The 21,902-nt window shown below is 49.1% G+C and overlaps 1 protein-coding gene across 5 annotated transcripts in view; it reads right to left on the bottom strand.

The window, feature by feature from the left end:
* The window catches only part of man2a1 (mannosidase, alpha, class 2A, member 1), a 327,615-nt gene that overhangs the window by 17,809 nt on the left and 287,904 nt on the right, over positions 1 to 21,902 (bottom strand). For 4 of the 5 annotated variants that reach the window (XM_072516407.1, XM_072516409.1, XM_072516410.1 and 1 more), the window contains 3 exons: positions 21,185 to 21,326; positions 17,535 to 17,668; positions 9,422 to 9,622 (listed from right to left, as the gene is read on the bottom strand). In XM_072516407.1, coding sequence (XP_072372508.1) covers positions 9,422 to 9,622; positions 17,535 to 17,668; positions 21,185 to 21,326 — 477 coding nt within the window. The remainder of the gene's footprint in view (positions 1 to 9,421; positions 9,623 to 17,534; positions 17,669 to 21,184; positions 21,327 to 21,902) is intronic. The other variant, XM_072516408.1, reaches the window with a different exon arrangement.

Below are 21,902 nucleotides of genomic sequence, written 5' to 3'. Positions count from 1 at the left end.
GACGATGTGGAGTTTATGAGACGGGTGTTGTGGAAGATCCCGGACGTGGACTTGCACCGGTTGATCATGGTAAGGACTTTAACACGGTCATTGAACCAGGTTTGGACAGGTCGGGGAGGGTGTCAGTTGCGTCTCAAGTACTACAATGCAGAGAGAGACCCTGACAAAATCCAGGTTCCTGGCTCATCCGTATGTTCAGCTTCTTAAAGGGTTATCACTATTTTTTTTTTTTTTTAAAGTATTTTTATTAAGGTTTTGCAGAATTTTTCATAGTAAAACAGTAGTAACAATAATAACAAAAAACAAACTAGAGTGAACATTAACAGGGCAAAAAGAGAATATACAATAACAATTGCCCCACGCTTCTCAGTCTTCCCACACCATCCCAATGAAGCACTCACCACCGCCCCCCCCTATGGATTGCTGCTGCTGCTGACATTTTAATTTTCCCCGAGAAAGTCGACGAACGGCTGCCACCTCCGAGAGAATCCTAGCGTAGACCCTCTTAAGGCAAACGTTATTTTCTCGAGGCTGAGAAACCCAGCCATGTCGTTAACCCAAGTCTTCGAGTCCCTCCACATTAATAAAATCCGTCTCCGGGCTACTAGAGAGGCAAAGGCCAAGACGTCGGCCTCTTTCGCCCCCTGAACTCCCGGGTCTTCTGACACTCCAAAGATCGCTATCTCTGGACTCGGCACCACTCATGTGTTAAGCACCTTGGACATTGCCCTCGCGAACCCTTGCCAGAACTTTCTAAGCTCCGCGCATGCCCAAAACATATGGACATGGTTTGCAGGGCTGCCCTTGCACCTTATACAACTGTCTTCTACCCCAAAACACTTGCTCATTCTCGCTGCCGTCATGTGTGCCCGGTGGACCACCTTAAATTGAATTAGACTGAGCCTGGCACATGATGAGGAGGAATTAACTCTGCCCAGGACCTCTGCCCACAGACCCGCTCCCAACTCCTCACCTAGCTCCTCCTCCCACTTGCCCTTGAGCTCCTCCACCGAGGTTTCCTCCGCCTCCTGTAGTTCCTGGTAGATATGACATCTTCCCCTCCCCCACCCAGGTGCCGGAGACCACCCTGTCCTGTATCCTCAGTGGCGGTAGCGTCGGAAAGGTCACTACCTGTTTTTTCAGGAAGGCTCGTACTTGCAGATATTTAAAGGCGTTTCCTGGCGGCAGGTTAAATTTGTCCTCTAGCGCCTTCAAACTGGGAAAGCTTCGCCGATCAACAGGTCTCCCATCCTTCTGATGCCTGCCCTCTGCCAGCTCTAGAACCCACCATCCATTCTACCCGGGACAAACCTGTGGTTGTTACATATCGGGGTCCAGACCGATGCTCCCTCCACCTTCTTGTACCTCCTCCGTTGTCCCCAGATCCGCAGTGTCGGCACCACCACCGGACTTGTGGAGTAACGGGTCGGTGAGAACGGCAATGGAGCCGTTATCAAAGCTCCCAGACTAGTACCTTTACATGACGCCACCTCCAGCTGCTCCCACGCCGCCTCCCCCTCTTCCCCCCCCCCCCCCACACCCCCATTTCCTAATCATAGCTACATTTGCTGCCCAGTAGTAGTTGAGAAAGTTCGGCAACAAAGAACAACAAAGAAATGTACAGCACAGGAACAGGCCCTTCGGCCCTCCAAGCCCGTGCCGACCATGCTGCCCGACTAAACTACAATCTTCTACACTTCCTGGGTCCGTATCCTTCTATTCCCATCCTATTCATATATTTGTCAAGATGCCCCTTAAATGTCCCTATCGTCCCTGCTTCCACTACCTCCTCCGGTAGCGAGTTCCAAGCACCCACTACCCTCTGCGTAAAAAACTTGCCTCGTACATCTACTCTAAACCTTGCCCCTCTCACCTTAAGCCTATGCCCCCTAGTAATTGACCCCTCTACCCTGGGGAAAAGCCTCTGACTATCCACTCTGTCATAATTTTGTATACCTCTATCAGGTCTCCCCTCAACCTCCTTCGTTCCAGTGAGAACAAACCGAGTTTATTCAATCGCTCCTCATAGCTAATGCCCTCCATACCAGGCAACATTCTGGTAAATCTCTTCTACACCCTCTCTAAAGCCTCCACATCCTTCTGGTAGTGTGGCGACCAGAATTGAACACTATACTCCAAGTGTGGCCTAACTAAGGTTCTATACAGCTGCAACATGACTTGCCAATTCTTATACTCAATGCCCCGGCCAATGAAGGCAAGCATGCCGTATGCCTTCTTGACTACCTTCTCCACCTGTGTTGCCCCTTTCAATGACCTGTGGACCTGTACTCCTAGATCTCTTTGACTTTCAATACTCTTGAGGGTTCTACCATTCACTGTATATTCCCTACCTGCATTAGACCTTCCAAAATGCATTACCTCATATTTGTCCGGATTAAACTCCATCTGCCATCTCTCCGCCCAAGTCTCCAGACAATCTAAATCCTGCTGTATCCTCCGACAGTCCTCATCGCTATCCGCAATTCCACCAACCTTTGTGTCGTCTGCAAACTTACTAATCAGACCAGTTACATTTTCCTCCAAATCATTTATATGTACTACAAAGAGCAAAGGGCCCAGCACTGATCCCTGTGGAACACCACTGGTCACAGCCCTCCAATTAGAAAAGCATCCCTCCATTGCTACTCTCTGCCTTCTATGGCCTAGCCAGTTCTGTATCCACCTTGCCAGCTCACCCCTGATCCCGTGTGACTTCACCTTTTGTACTAGTCTACCATGGGGGACCTTGTCAAAGGCCTTACTGAAGTCCATATAGACAACATCTACTGCCCTACCTGCATCAATCATCTTAGTGACCTCCTCGAAAAACTCTATCAAGTTAGTGAGACACGACCTCCCCTTCACAAAACCGTGCTGCCTCTCACTAATACGTCCATTTGCTTCCAAATGGGAGTAGATCCTGTCTCGAAGAATTCTCTCCAGTAATTTCCCTACCACTGAAGTAAGGCTCACCGGCCTGTAGTTCCCGGGATTATCCTTGCTACCCTTCTTAAACAGAGGAACAACATTGGCTATTCTCCAGTCCTCCGGGACATCCCCTGAAGACAGCGAGGATCCAAAGATTTCTGTCAAGGCCTCAGCAATTTCCTCTCCAGCCTCCTTCAGTGTTCTGGGGTAGATCCCATCAGGCCCTGGGGACTTATCTACCTTAATATTTTTTAAGACACCCAACACCTCATCTTTTTGGATCACAATGTGACCCAGGCTATCTACACCCCCTTCTCCAGACTCAACATCTACCAATTTCAATACCTGGCCACGTGTATACCCAGGTAATGAAAACTTTTCTCTACCATCCTGAACGGCAGCTCTTTCAGTCTCTCCTCCCGCCCCTTGGCCTGGATCACAAACAACTCACACTTTCCATTGTTCAGTTTGTACCCTGAAAATCTACCAAAATCCCTCAGGTTCCGCAGAACCTCCTCCATCCCCTCCACAGGGTCCGAAAGGTACAGGAGCGAATCATCCGTGTATAGCGAGACCCGATGTTCCAGCCCCCCCCCCCCCCCCCACCAGGACCCAGTTCCCGCCAGTTCCTCAAGGCTCTCAGTGCCATAGCTAGCGGTTCTATAGCTAGGGCAAATAGTAACAGGGAGAGGAGACACCCCTGCCTCGTTTCCCAGTGAAGCTCGAAGTACCCCAACCTCAGCCGGTTTGTACATTCACTTGCTACAGGCACCCGGTACAGCAATTTCCCCAGCCAATAAAGCCCTCACCAAACCTGAACCTCCCCAGCATTTCCCACAGGTACTCCCACTCTACCCGGTCAAAGGCTTTCTCTGCGTCCATCGCTGTTACCACCTCCGCCTCCCCTCCCTCTGAGGGCATTATAAAAATATTCAAAAGTCTCCGGACTCGAAGTCCCTCTGAAGGCATTATAAAAATATTCAAAAGTCTCCGGACATTGGTATTGAGTTGTCTGCCTTTAACAAACCCAGTCTGGTCTTCCTCTATCCCCCCTGGGATGCAATTCTCAATTCTTGTGGCCAGAATCTTAGCTAGCAATTTGGCATCCACGTTTAAAAGCGGAATCGGCCTGTATGACCCGCAATGTTCCGGGTCCTTCCCTCGTTTAAGAATGAGTGAGATCAAGGCCTGTGACATTGTTGGGGGGAGGGTTCCTTTCTCTCTAGCCTCATTGAAGGTCCTCATCAGGAGTGGGCTCAATATTGCCGTAAATTTCTTATAGAATTCTACCTGGTAACCGTCCGGCCCTGGGGCTTTACCCGATTGCATGCCCTCTATACCCTTGACAATCTCCTCCAATTCAATCGGGGCCCCCAGCCCCACCATCAGGTCCTCTTCCACCTTTGGAAACCTCAACTGGTCCAAAGATTGCCTCATCCCTTCTGCTCCCGTCGGGGGCTCCGACTCGTATAGTTTATTATAGAACCCCTTAAAGATTCCGTTTACCCCCCCCCCCCCCCCCCCCGGATCCTAGACCATGTTACCCTCCTTATTCTTTACTCCCCCCGATTTCCCTGGCCACCTCCCTCTTTCGCAGTTGGTGTGCCAGCATTCTACTCGCTTTCTCCCGTACTCATAGACTGCCACACTTGCCTTCCTCAGCTGTGCTACCGCTTTCCCTGTGGTCAGCAGTTCAAACTTCGCCTGCAGACTCCGCCGTTCCCTCAGTAGCCCCGCCTCTGGGGCCTCCACGTATCTCCTGTCCACCCGGAGTATCTCCTTCACCAGTCTCTCCCTCTCTGCTCTTTCTCTCTTTTCCCTATGGGATCAAATTGAGATGAGCTCCCCTCTGACAACTGCCTTCAGAGCCTCACAGACCATTGCCGCTGCTACCTCACCCGTATAGTTTGTTTCAAGGTAATCCTGGATGTTCCTGCTAATCTGCCCGCAAACCTCTTCGTCCGCCAGCAGCCCCATATCCAGTCTCCAGAATGGGTGCTGCCCTCTCTCCTCACTAAGCCGCAGGTCCACCCAGTATGGGGCATGGTCCGAGACTGTGATTGCTGAGTATTCTGTCCCCACCACCTTTGGGATTAACGCCCTGCTCAAGACAAAGAGGTCTATGCAGGAATACACCTTATGAACGTGGGAGAAAAAAAGAGAACTCCTTCGCTCTCGGCCGCACGAACCTCCAGGGATCCACCCCCCCCCCCCCCCCCCCCCCCCCCGTCTGCTCCATAAAACCCTTCAGTTCCTTAGCCACTGCCGGTCGCTTCCCTGTCCTGGACTTCGACCGGTCCAGCTCGGGGTCAATGACTGTGTTAAAGTCTCCCCCCATGATCAGGTTGTGTGACTCTATGTCCGGGATTTTGCCTAGCATGCGTCTCATAAATTCCACATCATCCCAATTTGGAGTGTAGACGTTCACAGACACCACCCGGACCCCCTCCACTCGCCAGTATATAACTGCCCCCCTTATCTGTCACAATTCTCCCAGCCTCGAATGCCATACCCTTACTGATCAGAATTGCTACCCCCCTGGTCTTCGAATCCAGCCCTGAATGGAACACATGGCCTACCCATCCCTTTCTCAATCTCGTATGATGTGCGAGCTTTAAATGTGTCTCCTGAAGCATTGCTACGTCTGCCTTTAACCCCTTTAGATGCGCGAACATGCGCGCTCTTTTGACCGGCCCATTCAAACCCCTCACATTCCATGTGATCAGCCTGGATGGGGGGCTAACCACCCCCCCCCCCTCCCCCCCCACTAGCCATCGCCCCTTTTTTGGCCAACCTGGAGCCCGCGCCCTTCACTTCCTCAAGCGCCCCCACAGGGAGCCACCGCTCCCGACCCTCAATTGTTACCCCGAAATTGATACCTCCTCTGTCAGCAAAGCAGCATCCCCCCTCCCCCCCCACCCCCAACAGCCCACAACCCAAAACCCCCCGCCAAGCACCAGCTGAGCACTTGCTCACCCCCCACTACGCTCCCGAGAGTCAGCTGACCCATGCTGACCCCGGCAGCTCCCGCCCCTGGCGCCGATCAGACTGTTGCCTCATTGTCCGGACCCCTCTCCCCACATGACTAAACCAATTAAACTACCTCTCCAACCCCAGTGAGTAAATAGTAATACGAAACGAAAAATAAACAGAAGACACTAACATTGCTCCGTGAGGAGACACTTGTTGAACCAAGGCTCCAACTTCCCGAAAAATCGCACTAAGTACAGGGCCCCCTCCCCCCTCCGTATCTCAACTTTGCCGAAAACACTGCACCCTCCAGCCGCCACCACAGCCCTTACATGCACCCAACATTGTATACAATCTTATATTAGAAATGATACCATGTTACCCAGCCCCACCGCCGCATTCCACCAAAGCTTAACTGTCCTTTAATTCGAGTCTAGCTTTTCTTGTTTGACGAATGACCACGTCTCGTCCGGCGTCTCAAAATAGTAATGCCGTTCCTTGTACGTGACCCATAGCCTCGATGGGTGTAGCATTCCAAATTTCACCCCCTTGCTGAAGAGGGTCGCCTTCACCCGGTTGAATCCAGCACACCTCTTGGCCAGCTCCGCACCCAGGTCCTGGTAGATGCGTATCATGCTGTTCTCCCACCTGCTGCTCCGTTCTTTTTTTGCCCACCGCAAGACAAGTTCCTTGTCTGAGAAGCGATGAAATCTCACCACCATGGCCCTTGGCGGTTCATTTGTCTTGGGCTTCCTTGCGAGGGCTCGGTGCGCCCCGTCCAGCTCCAGGGTTCGAGGGAATACCCCCGTCCCTATCAGCTTCTCCAGCATCTTGGATACAAATGTTCCCGCATCCGATCCCTCCACACCTTCGGGGAGGCCCACAATTCTCAGGTTCTGTTTCCTGGACCTGTTTTCTAGGTCCTCCAGCCTCTCCTGCCACTTCTTGTGGAGGTCGTCCTGCGCCTCCACCTTAAGGGCCAATACGACCAACTCGTCCTCGTGGTCGGATAGCTTTTTCTCCATCTCCTTAATCGTTTTCCCTTGTGGTGCCAGAGTTGCGATCATTTGGTCTACTGATGCCTTCATCGGGGCCAGCATGTCCTTTTTAAGATCAGCAAAACAGCCCCTAAGGAACTCCTGTTGCTCCTGTGACCACTGCGCTCATGCACCCTGGTCTATACCGGCCACCATGCCGTGCCTCGGCGCCCGCTCCGCAGGCTTCTGTCTGTTGGGACTTAAACGCTTCAACCGGCCACTCCTGGTCCAGCTATCCATACAACTGAGAGGGAATCCTTTTGGCAGTGTTCGTTTCACCAATCTTCCCCAAAAAGTCTGTGAAAACTCATGAAAAAAGGTCCGAGAGTCCATTCCAGACGGGAGCTGCCGAATGCGCGACCTATTCCTCCATGGCCGCCACCGGAAGTCTCGTCACCGCTTCTTCAATGGCTTTTGCGAGATCTTTTCGCAGTTGTTCCCTCTGCTGCTGGAATTCAGCTTGAATAAAGGCCATCAAGTCAGTTTGAAGCCTTTGAGCTCACCCTTCCCCCGCCTGCATGCTTGAAGAGGCTTTTGTCTTTGTTGCAGCACCAGCCAAATCCCTCACTGTTTCTGCCGGGTCTGGTAACCAAGAGACATACCATTCCTGGGGGAAAGTACTCCTCCAACATTCACCTACATCTTTTCATCAAAATTCCACCCCTTATTGATTAAAAAAAGCTCTTTTCTGTAACCTTGGGCAGGAGCTGCCTTGCATGTGTCCACTTACTCCATGATCCGCACCGGAAGTCCCAAGGGTTATCACTATTAAAGTTTTATTACAACAGGGTTCTGCACTATTGTCCACCCCAAGCCAACCTTCTCCAGTCAAAATAGACATTGGGATTCATATTGCGCCATGTGCTATAAGATTTGACCTTATCTGAATCTTATAAAAAGTTCACCATGCAAGCTTCATGCAGAAATAGAGCGCATTATATCGGGATTCTCCGAACAACGCTGCCGAAATCACATTGAGCAATCGGCCGGAAAATACATTTGTATGTTGGAATCGGGGGTGGCGCTGTTTTTCCGATGCTCCGTCCTCTCAAAAATGGCACACGCCATCGGGGTGGCCTCAGGGTGTCACCTGAGGCCCTCCCCTGATGTTCCACCCCCGATGGGCTGAGTTCCCGATGGCATGGGGCATATCCTCTCACTTTCAGGGGACCTCGTGTGGCGGCTGCGGACTATGCCCAGCGCTGCCACAGTAGAGGGGGGGGGGGAGCTGTACCGCTGGCGGGGGAAGTCCGGGGAGTTACGGGGGCGCAATTTTTGGCAGGCTGCGGCATGTTGTACGGCGCGGCCACCGCAGGCTGCCGCCCTGCGCATGCGTGGCCACGGACCCGGCCATTCTTCGTCCATATCGGCAGGTAATGCCGGGGTGGGGTGGGGGTGCTTTACGTGGCGCGGCTGCTAGGCCCCCACCGAGCAGAGCATCAGTGCGGTTCTAAGTCCAGACGGATCCTGCCGACATAACCGCAGAATCGGAGAATCCAGCCCATCCTGAAACACAATCACTATCCTGATCAGATCATTGTTCGTTGTATATCACTTAATCACGGAAGGACCAAAGGCCTTTGGACCTGAAAAATGCCCATTTAACCTCAAATTACCCTGGAAAGGCAAAGTATCTCAAAACTTTGAACAACAAGTTAAGCAATTCATTTCATGCTGCTACTAAACAGTGGTGATATGAGTGGTATTTTCCACTAACACAATGATGGCGTCAGTCCAAAAAGACATTCTGCCTACCACACAATTGAGAAAGAATTTCAGTGCCAGTGCAATTGCAGATACGTAGGCTGTGCATCCCAATGATTGGCCGATTGAATCAAACAGAATGTTCCTTCAATTGTTCACAATAGACAGAGGCCAGACCATACTCAACCAACGCATTTGTGCAAAACCCAAAATGAAATATTTGTTCGATGCGATTCTATTATTGGGCAGAAATTGCTGAACTACCCTAAGTCTGCCAATAACTACACTAACAATAAATCTAAAATAATCAGTTGAACTCATAATATGGCTCATTTATGTTGCTAGAAGCAAAATACATTTGTACGCAAGGAACCGATTTCTGTAAACAAAATAACTATGTTCAAGCCTTGGGCCTTTTTAAAATTGCTTGGGAGCTTGGAGGAGCCTATAGTTTGCTGTTGCTTTCTCCAAGGCAACACCGTAGCCAATTGGAGTCGACTTGCCAACCAAGCTCTTTTAGTATAAATGGTTGTGATCATTTCAAATTTGCCATTCTTGCATTTGTCTTGAGTGCAAGATGAAACGCTTCAGCAATGTCTCTTTTTTCAGCAATATTCAAGTTCTGCACTACCAAACGACCGTTTGACATCTTCCAATGTTAAATGTGCTATATAATTCAGGTTTTTCATGCTGTTACAGTTTATTTAAAATGTATCACATATAACAATTTATGTTTCAAATGTTATCAGTGCTTAGAATTAAATCAAAACGTTTGGCCTTACCTTTCCTTCTATTGTTCTCAGGTTAAGTATGTGCATATCACATGGCATGGATGATACAAGAGGACCGTATAAGTTTAATAATGGAGGAATTCCATCTACATTTAGGTTCACAACCATTGGAATGATTGGATGATTCAGGTAGGAACTTATTTTGTGGCTCAACAAAGAAGGGTAACTCACTGCCTTATTACCTTCATCCTGCTTAAAAAAGAAATACATAACATGAAAAATTAACATCTGGGCTTCAATTTCAACAATCAATGAGGAACAGCAATGTATTTCCATATATATAAAGAACATCTACTTGGAATTTTAAAGGGATTCTATGGTGACAAATGTTCAAGCGAAACCGTGCAAATGTCTAAAAATGTATTTATACCATTTTACAAGGGTTTCCATCTACCTGCTCATCCCTCAGAAATAAATTACAGTTGCTATCAAAAAGGTAGTTAAACCACAGCAGAAACCAGCAATGTTATACCGTATAATATGTACTGTGAATAAATTAAGATGCTTAAGCTGTTCTGTTACTTGCATTGATTTACATTTAAAAAAAAAAAGTATTTTATTCCGAACGTATATAAAAAGTTACAACATATAAACAATTCAGGAAACAAACTTCCCAAAACACAGCTATATAGTTTGTACAAATTTTCCCCCTTTATCGGCCACCCCACACCCCCTCCCACCCCGTGACGAACAACTCCTCAAACAGGTCATGAACATCCCCCACCTTGCCTCAAAACCCTCCGTTGAACCCCTTAACTCATATTTGATCTTTTCCAGGTGAAAAAAGTCATAAATCACCCAGCCAGGCCGTTACCCCCGGTGGCGTTGCTGACTGCCCCTCCAATACAATTAGTCTCCGGACAATCAGAGAGGCAAAGGACACAACATCAGCCCTCCCCCTCCTCCATCAGCTCCGGCTTCTCTGATATGCCAAATATCGTAAGAAGTTTTACAACACCAGGTTAAAGTCCAACAGGTTTGTTTCGATATCACTAGTTTTCGGAGCGCTGCTCCTTCCTCAGGTGAATGAAGAGGTATGTCCCAGAAACACATATATAGACAGATTCAAAGCTGCCAGACAATGCTTGGAATGCGAGCATTAGCAGGTGATTAAATCTTTACAGATCCAGAGATGGGGTAACCCCAGGTTAAAGAGGTGTGAATGGTGTCAAGCCAGGACAGTTGGTAGGATTTCGCAGGCCAGATGGTGGGGGATGAATGTAATGCGACATGAATCCCAGGTCCCGGTTGAGGCCGCACTCATGTGTGCGGAACTTGGCTATAAGTTTCTGCTCAGCGATTCTGCGTTGTCGCGCGTCCTGAAGGCCGCCTTGGAGAACGCTTACCCGGAGATCAGAGGCTGAATGCCCTTGATTGCTGAAGTGTTCCCCGACTGGAAAGGAACATTCCTGCCTGGTGATTGTCGCGCGATGTCCGTTCATTCGTTGTCGCAGCGTCTGCATGGTCTCGCCAATGTACCACGCTTCGGGACATCCTTTCCTACAGCGTATGAGGTAGACAATGTTGGCCGAGTCGCACGAGTATGTACCGCGTACCTGGTGGGTGGTGTTCTCACGTGTAATGGTGGTATCCATGTCGATGATCTGGCACGTCTTGCAGAGATTGCCATGGCAGGGTTGTGTGGTGTCGTGGTCACTGTTCTGAAGGCTTCTGAAGGATGAACACCACACAGCCCTGCCATGGCAATCTCTGCAAGACGTGCCAGATCATTGCACATGGATACCACCATTACACGTGAGAACACCACCCACCAGGTGAACCCTCGGAAAGCGATGGGCCCGGACGGGATCCCTGGTCGTGCGCTCAGAGCCTGCGCGGACCAGCTGGCAGAGGTATTCACGGACATCATTAACCTGTCCCTACTCCACTCTGAGGTCCCCACCTGCTTCAAGAAGACCACCATTATACTAGTACCAAGGAAGAACCAGGCAATGTGCTTCAATGACTACCGTCCAGTGGCCCTGACTTCAGTCGTAATGAAGTGCTTCGAGAGGTTGATCATGAAGCGCATCACCTCCATACTCCCAGAACGCCTTGATCCACTGCAATTCGCATACCGCTGCAACCGGTCCACATCAGACGCCATTTCCCTGGCCCTACATTCATCCCTAGAGCATCTCGAAAACAAGGACTCCTACATCAGACTCCTATTTATTGACAGCAGCTCCGCCTTCAACACCATAATCCCAGCCAAGCTCATATCAAAGCTCCAAAACCTAGGACCTGGCTCCCCACTCTGTAACTGGATCCTCGATTTCTGACCAACAGACCACAAGCAGTAAGAATGAACAACAACACCTCCTCCACAATAGTCCTCAACACCGGGGCCCCGCAAGGCTGCGTACTTAGCCCCCTACTCTACTCCCTGAACACACACGACTGCGTGGCAAAACTTGGTTCCAACTCCATCTACAAGTTTGCTGATGATACGACCATAGTGGGCCGGATCTCGAATAACGACGAGTCAGAATACAGGCGGGAGATAGAGAACCTAGTGGAGTGGTGTAGCGACAACAATCTCTCCCTCAATGCCAGCAAAACTAAAGAGTTGGTCATTGACTTCAGGAAGCAAAGTACTGTACACACCCCTGTCAGCATCAACGGGGCCGAGGTGGAGATGGTTAGCAGTTTCAAATTCCTAGGGGTGCACATCTCCAAAAATCTGTCCTGGTCTGCCCACGTCGATGCTACCACCAAGAAAGCACAACAGCGCCTATACTTCCTCAGGAAACTAAGGAAATTCAGCATGTCCACATTAACCCTTACCAACTTTCACAGATGCACCATAGAAAGCATCCTATCGGGCTGCATCACAGCCTGGTATGGCAACTGCTCGGCCCAGGACCGCAAGAAACTTCAGAGAGTCGTGAACACCGCCCAGTCCATCACACGAACCTGCCTCCCATCCATTGACTCCATCTACACCTCCCGCTGCCTGGGGAAAGCGGGCAGCATAATCAAAGATCCCTCCCACCCGGCTTACTCACCCTTCCAACTTCTTCCATCGGGCAGGAGATACAGAAATCTGAGAACACGCACGAACAGACTCAAAAACAGCTTCTTCCCCACTGTCACCAGACTCCTAAATGACCCTCTCATGGACTGACCTCATTAACACTACACCCTGTATGCTTCATCCGATGCCAGTGCTTATGTAGTTACATTGTATATGTTGTGTTGCCCTATTATGTATTTTCTTTTCTTCCCTTTTCTTCCCATGTACTTAATGATCTGTTGAGCTGCTCGCAGAAAAATACTTTTCACTGTACCTCGGTACACGTGACAATAAACAAATCCAATCCAATCCAATGAAAGAAGGCCATCAGTATAAAGATCGGTCTGGAATATGAATAGGAACCTCAGCAGAATGTTCATCTTCACCACTTGGACCCTCCTTGCCAAAGTCAAGTGTAGCGTGTCCCACCTCTTGAGATCCTCCCCAGCCTCCTCCACCAGTTTTGTTAAATTCCATTTGTGTAGTATTGTCCATTCCCTCGCTACCTGAATCCCCAGGTATCAAAACCTGTCTCTGACCCCCGTTAAATGGCATCCCCCCTAAATTGGCTCGCCAACCCAACTCATTCACTGGAACACCCCGGGTTTCCCTACATTTAACCTATATCCTGAGAATGCCTCAAACCTTTCCAACAGGCCAATGATCCTCTCCATGCTCTCCAGCAGGTTCAAAACATACAATAGCAAGTCCTCTGCATATAGCGACACCCGATGCTCCCTTCGTCCCCTCATAATCCCTCGCCACTCTACCGACCCCTTAAGAGCCATTGCCAGAGGCTCTATAGCCAGCGCAAACAGCAATGGCAACAGCGGGTATCCATCTTGTTCCCCTGTGCAGTTCAAAGTTCCGTGAACTCATGTCATTGGTCCGTACACTCGCCCTCGGTGCCACATATAACAGGCGCACCCATGCCACAAACTTCGGTCCAAACCCAAACCTTCCCAGGACTTTAAACAGGTAACGCCAGTTGTCATGAGAATGTCACTTTAAGAAATGTTTGAATGCTTTTCTCAAAGTGAAACTAAAAAGCAGAGCCAGAGCTCAGCTCCACCCACTCTCTGACATCACTGCAGTAACATGAGCATTCTAACATTTCTTAAAGTGACATTCTCATGACACACTCCACCCGGTCAAATGCTTTCTCCGCATCCATGGGTACCACTGCCTTCTGTACATGAGCTCTCGAAGGGGAAATGATCACATTTAACAGCATCCTTATATTGCTAGAAAGCTGCCCGCCCTTTACGAAGCCAGTTTCGTCCTCCGCTACCACCCCCAGTACACAACCTTCCATCCTTCCCACCACCAACCTAGCCAGTACTTGCACGTCTGTATTTTAAAAAAAAATTTAGAGTACCCAATTCTTTTTTTTCCAATTAAAGGGCAATTTAGTGTGACCAATCCACCTACACTGCACATCTTTTGGGTTGTGGGGCGGAAACCCACTCAGACACAGGGAGAATGTGCAAACTCCACACAGACAGTGACCCAGGTCCGGGATTCGAACCTGGGTCCTCAGCGCCATAGGCAGCAGAGATAACCACTGTGCCATTGTGCCACCCATTCACATCTGTATTTAATAATAATAATAACCACTTATTGTTACAAGTAGGCTTCAATGAAGTTACTGTGAAAAGCCCCTAGTCGCCACATTCCGGCGCCTGTTCGGGGAGGCTGGAACGGGAATTGAACCCATGCTGCTGGTCTTTCCTGTTCTGCAATACAAGCCAGCTGTCTTAGCCCACTGTGCTAAACCAGCCTCTTTTTAAACAACGATATGGGACCATACAACTCACATTCCAACAGGTCCTTCCCCTTTTTTGGTAATGTGATCGTTGCCTGCGTCATTGTCTCTGGCAGCTCTCCCTTCTTCAATGCCTCATTAAATGCCCATAAGAGATGTGGTGCCAGGTCCGTTGCAAACTATTTATAAAATTCCACCAGGTAGTCATCGAGCCTCGGGGCCTTGCCCGACTTCATACCCTTACACTGTCCAATATCTCCCTCAGCCCCAGGGGCGCCTCTAGCACCTGTCTCTTCTCTTCCTCCAACTGTGGAAACTCTAGTTCGTCTAAGAACCGCCCCATGTCTTCCTCTTCAACCCCCCAGATCCACCCTGTACAGCTCCTTATAATAATCCCTAAACGCTTCATTTATCTTCCCCTGTTCCGACACCACATCCCCTGCCCCAGTCCGTATCTTCAATATTTCCCTGAACGCGGCCTGCCTCCGTAGCTGATGTGCTAACATTCGACTCACCTTCTTCCAGTATTCGTACTGCAACCCTCTTGCCGTACTCAGCTGTCCTATCATCCTACTCATTGTCAGCCTATCAAATTGTCCATGTAATTTTTTCCTCTTCGCCAATCCCTCCGTGGTGGGCACCCGCAAGTACTCCCTATCTACCTCCACTATCTCATTTATTAGCCGTTCATATTCCTCCTTCCATTCCCTATCCACATGTGCCTTGAACGAGATAATCTCTCCTCAGATCACCGCATTTACAGCTTCCTAAAAAGTGGCCACCGACAACTCCCCGTTTTGGTTCAATTCAACATTATCTTTAATCACAGACCACACTGAATTACACCAATGTAATTCACAATTATCTCAATCCCAGTCCATGTTTCTGCACAAATGCCACAGCGTCCACTGGAGTTTCAAAGTAATCTTTTGATTCATAAGTCACTTGGAAGTGCACAGGGTAACCCACACCAATGCGAACATTGCTCTGATACAACGCAGCCTTGGCCTTGTTGAATGCTGCATGCCTCCGCTCCAACATCTTGAAAGATCCTCACAATGTATCCCTCCCATCTGAAGTCTTGACATGTGAATCTCACCTCTGTGGTGCAGGCCAATATCGACGGCAGTGACCGGTTTGTCTTTGGCCACTTCTGCAACCTCCAGGGCCCATTCCTCGTAGGAGGTGAGGATTCTCATGTCTGGCACAGCGCCACCCATTTGGGCCCTTTCCCATCTGTTATGGGACAACGTCTCCTGCGGGGACAGAGAAAGGGCATCATGAGCCGCATGCTTCATGCATTGCAGGGCGGGACGGCACAGGTGGGTGCCAGGGTGTGCTGGGGCACAGGCACGATATTGTGTAGGAGATAGCAGTGCCAACCGACCGTAGGGCCATAGGGGGTAGTGGTGGTGATAACAGGTGGGACCGGTGCCAGGGAGCCGATGCCAACTCACCTGTGAGGACATTTAGCTTCTTGTTACACTCCCCATGCTGACAGGGCTACCACTGCCTCCCAGGTGGCACTGGCTGCCATGTGGCTGACCTTCCGACACCCACCGCATCCAACAGTCTGGCCAGGTCGATATCTTCGAATCGTGGGGCCGTTCTGCGTGATGGCATAGTTGTGTTCTGTCTGTGGTTTGCTCTGTGGGAACGGTTTAAGAGCTGCTCCCTCTCGTTAGCGAGGAGCTGCCGAGCGCAGGCCAGGCGAATCAGCTGGCAAGATAGGCTTTTCCGGGTTGAAGTCCATGGGGTATCATTAAGTGCCTAATTAACATTAGATACTGTTGACGGCCGACTGGAAACACCCAGCTGTTTCCACTCGCTAATACAGTTAGAAACTTTTCCATTAGATCGCGTCCCTTACTATCAACAGCCTGGGGGACTTACCATTGCTCAGAAACCTAAACTGTACCAGCCATATAAATATCATGGCCACAAGAGTAGGTCAAGCACTGTGAATTCTGTAGCAAGTAACATACCTCCTGACTCCCCAAAATCTGCCCACCAGCTACACGGCACAAGTCAGGAATATAATGGAATATTCTCCAATCGTTAGGTCGAGTGGTCTGGGGGAACACCCATACGACCCGTGACCCTATGTTCACAGTGGGCAGTCAGCAGCATGTGCAGCTGCATGGCTGCCTTTCCGGCTGCGGCAATGGTGTTCCGTGCCCATCCACCCCGACCCCACGGCCCACCTCCTGAACACTCCCCGCTACTTCCCCTGGCCCTGGCAGAAGCTCCCTCGGCCAGCGGTACACCTGTCAACAAACGAAGGTGAATTTGGACATTTTCCATACCTGCTCTCTGTCCCTCAGCAGCCACGGCACCGGTTTCATGATTTTTAAAAGCATAACTGGACGCCGTTGTCGGGAATTTGCCCCAGTGTAGGCGGAGAATCACGGAGATCCTGGAGAATACTGGGTCAGGCCCACTAATGATATGCCAACGGCATTTACTGTACGTGCGTTGTGGAATGCTTGAAGACGCTGTCGAGGGCCCAGAAAATTGCGACTTCGCGTGAAACAGGCGCCGGCCATGATTTTGGCGTCAAAACTGATTCTCCATCCAATCGCGCCTAGGGTCGGCCAAAGGAGAATCCCACCCAACATCTTTGACAATGCAGCACTCCTGTAGCAATTCGCTCAAGTAGTCTAGATAATCTCTGCAGTCAGGTCTGAATCCATGTTGGTCCCAAAAGTTCTACCACTGGACTCAAACTAATAAATAGAATGTTATGGGCTTAAATTCCTACTGTGACCTTGGTGCATAAATTTGAAGCAGAACAGAACTTCCACCTGCCTGCAATCAATATCACTGACCTAATCAGACTATTCTGATTATTGCAGGCAATAGCTTGAGCCTTTCCTGGCACCTCTTAAGCAATATCTCAACTATAGCACATGCTGTGGATCCGTAGTACTACAGAGCTGACCTAAAAAACTTTTTAAAGTCTGACTGTCTTCTGTTGTTCAAATAATCCCAATACCACCGCCCCCACCCCACCCTCATCCAGGGCTTTAGCAACACTGGACTCCAGTGACTCGCAATGGCTGTTGGTAACCAATGTTGCTAAGGACATAAAAATGGAAAATATGTCCTAGGATATGTCCTAGGATGTATTTTCACAATTTACCCATCATTGTAATGTGCACTCCCATACAAATTATTAAATTTAATGAATTAAATGTCACGTGCATTCAATTCTATTATTTCTCATGAGAAAATGTCAATGGCTCAGATGTTTTCTAAAAATATAGATGTCTCAGTTAGTCATGCTTAGGAAATTAATATTGGCATCGCACAATTAGTCTTACCATATCTCCTCCAATTCTTCTCTCCAACAAAACTCTGAATAAATTGGCTGTGATTTTATTGTCTTTGAGACCTTGGCCTAGGCCACGATTGTCGTCCTGCATCAGTCTGCGATCCATTATGACTTCCAGCTGACCTGTTAAGTAAATTATGTTTTAACGTACCACTAATTGCAAGTTTATTATGGATGCTAATATAACTATTTTGCCCAAATCATCTGAAATAAAGCACAAAACCAGCACATAAGATAGATTTTAATGGTTGCATGTACTGGATTCCTGTATAAAACTTTTAAAAAATTAACCCCACACACTTTTCAAAGTGGATTCTTTAAACAATTGCGATGGTACAAATAGCAATATTTATTAACAACATAAGTGGGATAAACCACCCCTCCACTCCTCTGGAAAGAGTAAATTGCATTGGCACATGTATCACAGGAGATGATTTCCCTTGACTGTAAAGTTGCAGTCAAGGTACTTAGACAAGAGGCCAGTGAGCAAGTCTCCACTACATTCTAACTGTTAGTTCCGGCCTAAGAAGGGATTTAATATCCCCCCACCACCCACCTCACCACCCACCTCCCCCCACCAACCTCCCCGCCCCCCCACCAACCTCCCCCCCCCCCACCACCACCCCCCCCCTCCCCCACCAACCTCCCCGCCCCCCCACCAACCTCCCCCCCCCCACCACCAACCCCCCCCTCCCCCCTCCCTCCCCCCCCCCCCTCCCCCACCGCAACCCCACCAAGAATCCAGCAGGGAACCAAATCCTACATCAATCGCCTCTACTGTACTTGAGGTCATTCTCCAAAATTCTGCCAAATCCATGCTTTTCTCCCTGCACAGCACTATGAGAATAAAATATTTTTCTCGTGGTGTCAAATTCTAGCAGCACCATTGGTTTGTTCTAAAACAGCTTGTTGCCTTACTCACTTTGAACATGAAAGACATACCAGAATCTTAAATAAATTATTTCAATGTTCCTTTTGCCAAGCCAAATGAAGTAAACTGCATCCATCCATATGTTGTTGGATGAATGGTAACTCCATTTAAATGAGAGAAAAATCATCACACTATGTTTCTTTCCACTTGCCTTCATGAATTGTTGAATCCTTTAGTCAGTTAGTTCCTTGTGTCCGAGGTTGGTAGAAAAACATGCTTCAGGACATGAGAAGAAGAATACTTGTCCAAAATCTGGCAAAAAGCAGTTCTGCACTGGCCCTATCATTCACTTTTTGAAAAAGGTAACAGCTGCCCCTTCTTTGCACTACAGCAGGCTACCTACGACCTGTTACAGCAAGACTCCAAGCTAATCACTGGGGGACCCAGACTGTAGCTAATCACTGGGGGACCCAGACTGTAGCTAATCACTGGGGGAAGTGAATGAATCTGAATATCTCTGGAACTATGTGTCACCTTAGGGAGGAAAGTAGGGAATATTGGGAGATACAGCGGGTAAATGAAGCTCTCTGTGCTCCCGGAGTCGAAAAGGCAAGGTGACTCGTACCCGTTAACCCGGATGGCCATCATGGAGCTCCAGGGGTGCTTAGGTCGCGACTGGTCCAGGGTGACCGCGCTGAGGTGTGGGTAGCCGGCGGCGTGTTCGGAGGTGCTGGGGCGGCCCCGCGATGGTTGTCCGTGTAGGTCGTACGCGTCGAGCGGCGTAGAAGATGGCGGCCCCCATTGGTCGAGCGTGGCAGGCAGTGAGGAAGATGGCGCCCAAGATGGCGGCCCCCATGGATCGCACGTGGCCGGCCGCGTGGGGGAGGATGGCAAAGATGGCGTCCCCCATGAGTCGCACATGTTATGCGGAGGGGGAGTCGGCAAACACGCTGCCACCTTGCGGGGTCTGCGGGCCTATGAGTCTGTGGATCGGGTCTGTGAGTTCGAGTTCTTAGACCTGGCCAGGCAGACCTTGGCGAAGTGTCCTTTTCGCCCGCAGCTGCTGCAGTTCGCGTTGCGGGCTGGGCAGTGCAGTTGGGGGTGTTGGGACTGGCCACAAAAGTAGCAGGGTAGCCCCCCATGATGGGCGGGCGGCCGCGAGGCACAGGCCTGGGGTGGTCTCGGGTCGGGGGCCCACGAGTGGGTCACGTGATCGGCCGGGAATGCAGTAAGGCTCTGAAAAGCGGCCTCCAGAGAGGTAGCCAGTTTTACCGTGTAGTCCAGGTCCTGGGCCCCTTTTTCGAGCAGGCGCTGTCTCACATAGTTCGATCGGACCCCCACCACGTAAACATCTCGGACGGCGAGCTCCATGTGCTGAGTGGCTGTAATGGCCTGGTAGTTACAGTTGCGCGCGAGGGCTTTGTGGTCGCGTAGGTAATCATCTAGTGACTCCCCGGGGCGCTGGCGGCGAGTGGTGAAAACGTGTCGCGCGTATACCTCGTTCACAGGCCGCACATAGAGGCGTTCGAGTAGTGCGAGGGCCTCTGTATGGGAAGTGGCTTTGTCGAGCTGTACAGAAATGCGATGGCTCACCCGTGCGTGGAGGAGGCTCAGCTTCTGTTTGTCAGTGACGAATGGCGTAGACGACGTGGCGAGATAGGCCTTGAAGCATCGAAGCCAATGTGAAAAAATTTATTTAGCCTCCGCGGCCTGTGGATCGAGTTCCAGTCTGTCAGGTTTGAGGGCTGATTCCATACTAGTATTTTAAGCTGATTAAATTGATGCGACCATCAATTCACTCGCAGACACGTGGAGGAGTAAACCGAGTGGTTTTAATCAGCTTAGAACTGAGCCTGCCTGTGACCGGTACAACACTGAAGGCGGTCCCGCAGGTCAGCGGCTCTTATACTTCCTGTGAATGGGGTGGAGCCATGGGCGGAGCCCGTACATGCCCCAACATATCCCCTGTGGGTGAAGCCACACAATGGCCCATAGGTTGAGCCCACAGGGTTAATAACATAACACAGTGCACTGGTGAATTATCAGTAATTATACATTCACCACACCCCTTCCTACACAAAACACTAAATTAAACCCATTTAAGCCGACCTCAGTTTCCTGACAAATTTTTAATCCAGTTGCACACTGGCCTTCCTATTGTACAAGCCTCAATTTTGTTGACCAGCCTTTTATGTGGGACTTTGTCAAACACGTTCCTAAAATCCATATAGGTGACATCCACAACATCCCGTTCATCAATCTGTTATTTGGACAACTGTGGATTAATTAAGTAAAGCCAACAAAGGTGAGGGAAAATAATGTTTGACTAATTTTTTATGAAATATCAGAGTGGGCTGATAAGTTGATGTGTGTATATAAATTTCTAAAAGAGATTTTGAGGGAGTGCCACGTAACAGGCTTGTTAGCAAAGTTAGGGCCCATGGAATAAAAAGGATAGTAGTACAAGATTTGCTGATGAGAGGAAATGTGCTGTACATTTCTTTGTTCTTTGTTCTTTGAAATAAAAGGTAGCGGTGAATGCTTCATTATCAGACTGGAAGAAATTACATAGTGGGGTTCCCCAGGAGTCGATGTTAGAACCCTACTTTTCTTGATACATATTAATGACTGAGAGATAGTGATAAACTTCAAGACGATACAGGTAGGGTGATGGACCAGGTAGGCAAGTAACAGATGAAAATTAATGCAGACTTCTGTGATGTCAGTTATTTTGATAGAAAGACGAAAGAAATGTTAATAATACATACCACTCTTTAGACTAGCGACGCCCAAGGACTGAGCTGAGTGCAGAGTCAAACGTACATCATTATCCTGAATGTATGCTGTTGTTGTTAGAGGATAAAAATTAGCTTGAAGAGGCAGTTTGCTCAATGTCTGCCTTGGCTGCATCTGGAATCATAAATTGAACCTGATCAGTTTGAAGAACACTTTTTAGAAATCAATTGACACTTGTATGAATAATCTATTAGAAATACTTGCCTTAACAGTTAACGTTTGCACACGAAGTCCAGTGGCAAAAGTTAGTCGGTACAATAAGAACAGTGATATTGACAGGCATTTGCTTAAGGGAACCGAATCATAGGGACTGAATGTTTAATTATCTTCACAACTTTCTCACAGATTGAAAATTCAATTCCTGTTGCAGCCAAAGCAACAATGAGATCCTGATCTTTCTACAAGAACAGTGCACCCTTTACAGGAAAGCAGCATATCTATTGTCCCAAACCAATAAGTGACATCTTTGCTTGGAATTTCAGTGTGGCTTCGCCTGGTGTGACTTGCAATGGAAGTTCGACCTGGAGAGAACTAAACCAAACTGTCATAATATACACCAGTATATCATGGTGCAGACACACACTGATGGACACACAGTGGGACCAATCAACACACACAACACCGCAGCCAATCACCAGTTAGAGCACAGGCACTATAAAGACAGGGGCATCAGAGTTCCCGCTCATTCGA

The sequence above is a fragment of the Scyliorhinus torazame genome, chromosome 9 (genome assembly GCF_047496885.1).
Source record: "Scyliorhinus torazame isolate Kashiwa2021f chromosome 9, sScyTor2.1, whole genome shotgun sequence".
In the NCBI taxonomy this organism is placed as follows: domain Eukaryota; kingdom Metazoa; phylum Chordata; class Chondrichthyes; order Carcharhiniformes; family Scyliorhinidae; genus Scyliorhinus; species Scyliorhinus torazame.
This window is presented reverse-complemented; position numbering and strand designations above follow the sequence as displayed.